Here is a 7,440-nt window from a genome sequence, read left to right on the forward strand (position 1 = left end):
TTGGGAGATCAGTCCACAGTTAGAATTCATAGGTCCAAAGTACAATTGGGGTAAGTGTCAAGTCGGAATTGATGTCAATTCATGAGGGGTATGAGTGCATAAGGTGTGAGTTTTTGACTTTTTGTAAATATTTATTATATCTTGGCTTGAACTATTTGATCTGGATGATTGAACTGCTGAGTGCTGACTTTAAATGAAGGTCAAAGCTCCATTGTTAGATCAGTTTTTAAAACCTTAGGTGAAGGTTGATCTGAATTGGAAGTGACCAGAAACTCTCTCTCTCTCTCTCAACTAGTGGAAGGTGATACAGGATAATGGGAACGTATCCTGATACGGGTGCTTGACCATTGTATCGAATATACATACGCATTTGTGCCTATGTGAATTTCTATTGAAAAGATGTAGTTTTTTATAATAGAGTTTAGTTTTTTTATAAATAAGAATTAAATATAATAATATTTATTAATTTTATTCTCTAATTGCAATCATAATAGACAATACATATTTATGTCTAATAACTCCAATTAAAAATTATAAAGAATAATATTCAAAATTAATATTTTATAAAATAATAGAATAAATAATTTATCAAATCTACATTTATATAAAAAGATTTATTTGAATCTCAAGAAATTAATACAAATAAGATATTAATAATAGAATAATAAATTTTAGTACTTAAAATTAATATTTTAATCTCAGCGATGTTTGTTCCTAATCTGCGCCAATAAGGAATTTAAGCTCAATTGCAAAATTCTTGTCATCTTAATTATTCTTGGGTTCACACCTAAACATGGGCTGCTTATTTATCTGATTGCATTCATAATGAATGACGGTTCAGACCAGGGTTAGAATTCTTAGGCTCAAAGTACAGTTGGGGTAGGTGCCAGTTTGAAATTGGTGTCAATTTAAGGACAGGCATTAATGTATAGAGTGGGGGTATTTGACACTTTGAATTTTTATAAATCTACACTATAATTCAGAAATTTACTATGGACCTATCCATATTTTTCTGTTGAAAATTTAGACCAGTTCAATAATGCATCCATTTGTTTGTAATTATGATTCAATGTATTTGATACCAAATTTGTTCTTTTTGTTTCATTTGTACTCATTGATAGTATAAATTGTGTACATCAAAAAACTAATGCAAAATTTGCACTACCTTCTTCCTATTTTAATTCTCTCTCATATAACGTGGAGACTATATCATCTTGCTTCTTAGGATACTCCCAAACAAATAGACGGTGTTTGTCATGGATGTTGCTTTCTGAGAAAATGACACCATGTAGGTACATTAGAAAAAGTGGTGCTTCATTCAAAAAGCGACATCTTATTTGGTACTCCTTTTCCATGTAAAACGTTGCTTCAGACCATGCCTTGGAAATTGGAAAAATGTAGTCTGAAGCAAGACTAAATTCAATCTTTTATCAGAAAACAATCCATTGCTGCCAATGGTGCAATGATGTGTTTATCGTCTTGGACATTGGATAATGTGACCAATGCTGAAAATGGTTTTACAACATTGGTACCAAACAAAACCAGTGCTGTTTTTCCAAAAAAAAAATAGCCTATGTGGCAGCACTGCTTCCAAACGAAAAACAAGTACAACCCAGACATGCGCAACACCGATGCCAAATAAGACATTCAAAATCTGAAGCAAAAGTACCTGTAGAAAGAGCCAATTATTGGCATTTCACATTTCTAGCTTATCTGAAGCAAAACCACATCATTTACACCAATGCTAATGAAAATTTCAGCCTAAGAAATGAATTTGTCTTGTGATTTTGTATTGAGAACTTGCTTCCATGGCTTAATCACCTTTCACAAATCAACTTATCTCCTTGTTGACTTAGTTTGGACTTAAAATCAGCCCCCCACAACGTCTCACAGTACATCTTCACTGTCTATTGGGAACATCTCCCAATGATAATACCAGAAATGATGATGTTATCATCGAGACTTGTTCCCAATATATGGCGGGGATGTGCTGTGGAACGTTGTGGGGAGACTGATTTGGTCTCCTTAGTTTGACCTGGGCTGAGTTCATATATCTCATTTTTTGTGATAACCAGATAAACCACATGTATTGGAGACCGGATTTGCTCCTCACATAGGGTGCCTCACACTGACCTCACACTCACATCCTATCATGCATTGGGAACATCTCCCATATTTATAAGTTATTATTCACGGGAGATGTTCTCAATGCACGGTGGATGTGCCTGTGAGGTGCCCATGTGTGAGGAGCAAATCCCGTTCCCATGCATTATTTTTAAAATCAAACCGGTGACCAAACCGGTCAGGGGTCCGGTTATCAGTTCAAACGATCTGATCGTTCGACCAAACGGCTGGCCTATTCTTACAAAAAAATAAAAAATTTAAAAATTTAAAAAATGGTCAAAACTGTTCGAACGGTTCGCATGGTTCGAACAGTTAACTGGCCGGTTCAGCGGTTTGCTTACCAAAATCAACAGTTTTAGGGAAAAAAGCAGGTTTGGGAAAAAGCGGAACCAGTCAGGTGACTGTTCCCAGTTTTTCTGGTCCGACAATCCGGTCCAGTCCGATTTTGAAAACCATGTTCCCATGTATTGCATTTTGAGAATATAGTATGTTAAATTGGATTTGGGATTTGCTAAAATCTGAACAAAAGGTTTTGAGCAAAGAAAAAGAAAATTATATCAATCGTTACGAGGGCATTTTCAAAATACAGTTGTTGCCACTTGTCAATTTCAAAACAAAACAAAATCGACCAATTGGTTCTTAAGAAAAAAGCATGCATGAAAAACATGTTGATTATTTGTGTGATTTTTTATTTCAAAATTATATGATTTTGTAGTGTAGAAATTATATGATTTATGGAACCTGATGCTAAATAACCAAATGAAAACATGTTTTTGAAACCAAAACAATTAAAGCACATGCTTTTGATTTCAGTTTTAAAAACTAAAAACATATGCACAATCAAAAATATGTTTTTTAAATAATAATATATTCTCAAACAAGATATATAGTTTTGATTTATTTTTGGAACCGGCAAAACAATTCACATTGTAGAATGTCTCCGTAATGGTTCGAGAAACATCAAACAAAACCAACTTGTTTTTGTATTTAAATACAAAAGTAAAATTCAAGAATATATATCATCGTTTTTTTTTTCTTTTCTTTTCTGAAGTGAAAATTTCAAAAATAAATGAAAACAAAAGACATTCATGTTGTAGAACTCCCCCTAAGTTGTGTCTTACATGGGCTTTCTAGATTCCTTATTTACATTGTCCCCAACTATAACCATGCATTTAAAGGGATGGTTGAAAAGCTTGATTAGGGCACCTCTCCATGTCTAGTACAATGTTTGTGTAGCACAACCAAGTCCACAAATGAGCCCTATATGCCACCATCCATTGGATTCTTTTACTGGATTAAAGAAAAATTACTGTTGATTTATTAAAGTTCTTCTACTAGGAAAATAATTGACAACGTTTGGCACCCAATTAAAATAAAAAAGCATTATAATTTGAACATTAGGCTCAGTTTGAAAGGAGTGCAAATAGAAATATGTATAATACAAATACATACGTGATTAGTGGATTGCAATCCATCTCAGAAATCTGAATTACAGTCCCTCCTAATCCACTAATAGCCACCCCCCCTTAAATTGCATCCTACCGTGAATTCGGCATCAATCCATGAACAAGATTCAGTCCACCACCCCTAGAAATCCTAGCTCCACCCTAGGGGTGGACTGAACCATAAAAACCCTTATAAAATAATACAAAATAAAAGGTTTTTAACTCTACATATTTGTATTTATACTCCTTCCAAATGGGGCCTTAGTAAAATAAAATAGGATTGAATATTCGTCTGTTTCATTTTACAGAGAACACAAAAATAAATTTAACCAACCAATCCTGGCATATTCTGATACATGTGTAATACGAATAACCAAGAAAAATTTCAACAAATCACATACTCTTTGGTTCCGTAAGGATATGGAAAGTAGTGGATTTAATACCCCTTCCTCGGTCACTTCAATAGATAGTTCAAGCTTCTTCCATTGCCTGGTGCGGCTTGCGCGACCTGGCCGGATCAGCCTGGCACATGATCTAGCCTGGCTGACCTGGCAACCCATAAGACGCCCATCAATAAACTCGACATGCATACCCCACGAGCTCGGTAGCTCACCAAGGAGCTCGCCAAAAAGCTCGGTAGCTCACCAAAGAGCTCGCCAAAAAGCTCGGTAGCTCACCAAAGAGCTCGCCAAAGAGCCAGGCAGCTCGGCAGAGCTCGCCACAAGCAGTTCAGCATAGCTCCCCTGGGCAGCTCGCAACTTGTAGGGTAGCTCGGTATAGGAGTAGTTTGGCGTATTGCAGGAAGATCTCCTGCCTGACAACCTGGCCCAAACATCGACCCGCCGACTGACATAGGTGCCGACCTGACAACCTGGCCCCAGACACCGACCCGCCGACTGACGCAGGCGCCGCCCTGACAACTTGGCCCAGGCGCCAACCTGGCCGCCTGACACAAACGCCAGCCTGATGACCTCGAGGAGTTCACCACTGTACCTCGGTTCTGACGGGATGTGACGAGTCTTACCGTTTGGAGGCTTTTCACCCACCTAACCCGCGAGGACTCCGGTATATAAAGACCTCACCCCTCAAAGGGGAAGAATGATGGAAAAAAATGGAGGTAATCCCTACTCTCTGGCTCTCTCGTTTCTCCAATATCATCTTCAAAGCTCTCTACAATCAGAGTGCTAACTTAAGCGTTGGAGACCTTAAGTTCTCGCAGGTCCCTCAGCTCCCACTGCCTACAAAGGAAAGAATACTACCTCATGCAGAGGGCAGTCGGGTTGCGCTGCACTAGGGAGCTCCACCATTCTCTAAGTCATAGGCCGCCTAGTAGGGAGCTCGCCACCAGGTAGCTCTCCACCAAGGAGCTCGCCACTAGGCAGTTCGCCACCAGGGAGTTTGCCACCAGGCAGTTCACCATCAGGCAGTTCGCCACTAGGGAGCTCGCCACCAAGCAGTTCGCCACCAGGGAGCTCGCCACCAGGCAGTTCGCCACCAAGTAGCTCGTCACCAAGACATGTCACCACCGGGTCAAATAACGAGGTACTTAGCCCAAAAATATATACATCACAAAAATTGGTACGTGACCAGAAACGATTACATTAAAAATACAACCTAAAATAGGGCTTCAAATGATTAGAATGAATCATATATTGGACTTGAATTGAGTTCAGATAATATTGTTCTAATTAGGGATTCAATTCGGGCAGTTGAAGATTAACCCAGGCCTGTTAGTGAGAATTAACCAAGCCTATAGTGGTCAGTTTCTAGATGAAACAAACAAAATTTTGCATGAAACCTCTGTGGTTCGCTCGAATCTAGTTTCTGGAACACTGGATTTCTGGCCAAGTTTGGTCAACTTTTCCACCCAATTACTAATCACAAAGACAGTAAATTGAAAGGGGTTTCGAGAAGACAGACTGATAGAGTCTGATAGAGAGAGAGAGAGAGAGAGAGAGAGAGATGAGGGTTCCATTACTAATTTTGGAAGTATATGCAAGCTCTCTGAAAATTTCTGGAAGTTCAAAAAAAAAAAAAAAATCTAGTGGAGCCTATGAGGCAATGATGGGAAAAATATTAAATCCGATCAATCAACTATAGAATAGGAAAAAAAATTGAACGATGGAATAAAAAGAACAATTGCAGCAGAGCTCTAACAGCATAAGAGAGAAATGAAACAAAAAGAAAAAAAAAATGAAGGGAAGCCAGGTTTGTGGAAAGGTAGGTATAGAAATTAAAAGCACGTTAGTCACTCCACAAAGTAAAGTCCATGTGGCAATCCATGTCATCCCAATCGGGTCCCTTCTGCATAGGTGGTGGCATAAAAAGCAACCCTTCCGCCATGCTGTGAATCAGACCTGGCATATTGAACAGCTCCTCCTCATCCAAGAACACGGTGGAATCTTCTGCAACCTTCACTTCGCTCTCAACCTTGGTCCCCTGATGAGAAGATGAGGAGGAGGTGCAAGAAGCTGTCGCAGGCCTAAAAGCCTCAGCAGCCTCAAGAGCCGCTGCCTGTATATAAACGGCCAGCGATGATTTGGCACGAGGCAGAAGGCAGGAAGAATCGGGAAAGTTGAGCGGTGTAGACTTCCCCCTAAGAGCCAACGCTGCGACATCATAAGCCCTAGCTGCCATTTCCGGGGTAGGGAAGGTACCCAGCCAAATCCGCGACTTTTTGTTTGGCTCACGTACTTCGCACACCCACTTGCCGCCGTTCCTCTCCCTGACTCCTCTATAGATCGGGTGGCGCGTCTCTCGGAACTTCTTCCTACCGGCTTTCCGCTTGTGCGATGCGGCCGGCGACACGTTCGCCTCCGACGGAGAGCTCACGTTGGATGGCGCATTGGAACCCTGTAGTTCACTGGAGGAAGAAGAAGCAGAAGACTCCTCTTCAAAGTAGTTCATGCAGAAAAGAAAATGAACAAATATAAGAGAGAGAGAGAGAGAGAGAGAGAGAGAGAGACTTTGAGAAAAAGAATCGGGGTACAGGTACATATAAATGGGAGAGAGGTCCGCGATTTAGACAAGGAGAGGCACACGCAAAAAAGCAAAAGAGACGACGGAGAATTGGCGCACGTGGAAATCTAGACAGCTGGACCGGAAGGAAGGAAGGAAGATGTGTGAACGTAGTCGATATTGATAGTGTAGCCCCACGGCATGACGATTATTGACGACACGTTCAAGTGCGAAATAACGGCGCGGCCCGTGTGGGCTCGTTCTGGCATGGTCTGTATCAAATTACTATAGCAGTTTTATACCCTTTATAAGGGGGGTATGATGGCAAAAACCAAAAACACCCCACCCACCCACACAGTTATAAACTACTTTGAGGGGTATTTGTGTAGTTTAACAAAGGGAATGTAAAAGTGATTAAAATTATAAGTAGAAAGTTTATGGGGACCTTTCACATAAAGTGATAAAATAAATTATATTAAATAACCAAAGTACTCCTTTCAACAATAAATGGCTAGTTTATGTGAAAATTTTAATTGGTCAATTCAATTATTTTTAACCTCTACAAATACCCTAATCCTTACCCATTTTCAATTAAATACAATCTCCCATTCCCATACTCTCGTTTTATGCTCTATACTTCTCTACAATCTATTCTTAATTTTATTTATTTTTATTTCAAAAAGAAAGAAGGCTTGATCGAGTGTCTTCAATTGAGAGTTTTAAGATTTGTATTCAAGTTGAAATACTGAATTAGCATACCAGACTCCAAGGACCAAACGGTAATCGTCGTGTCACTTGGATTTTTTAATATTTATTAAAAATTTAAAATGGCCGGTTCTTCTCAGACCCCCTTTCAAACCCAATATAATGCTGCTCCTAATAATTTTAGTAATTTTAGGGTACCAATAAAGAA

The 7,440-nt window shown here is 39.4% G+C and overlaps 1 protein-coding gene across 1 annotated transcript; it reads right to left on the reverse strand.

Moving 5' to 3' along the window:
- Positions 1–5,636: 5,636 nt before the first annotated feature.
- On the reverse strand, positions 5,637–6,536 carry LOC148871105 (dehydration-responsive element-binding protein 1B-like). Its single transcript, XM_088972344.1, has one exon. The coding sequence runs from the start codon at positions 6,474–6,476 to the stop codon at positions 5,814–5,816; it is 663 nt and encodes a 220-aa protein (XP_088828470.1). The 5' UTR covers positions 6,477–6,536; the 3' UTR covers positions 5,637–5,813.
- Positions 6,537–7,440: the final 904 nt, after the last annotated feature.

The sequence above is a fragment of the Nelumbo lutea genome, chromosome 2 (genome assembly GCF_056320005.1).
Source record: "Nelumbo lutea isolate HS-2025 chromosome 2, American lotus-T2T, whole genome shotgun sequence".
NCBI classification, from domain to species: domain Eukaryota; kingdom Viridiplantae; phylum Streptophyta; class Magnoliopsida; order Proteales; family Nelumbonaceae; genus Nelumbo; species Nelumbo lutea.

Bases quoted from the DNA above. Each gene is read 5' to 3' on its own strand.
- LOC148871105 (XM_088972344.1), bottom strand. From the start codon at position 6,476: ATGAACTACTTTGAAGAGGAGTCTTCTGCTTCTTCTTCCTCCAGTGAA.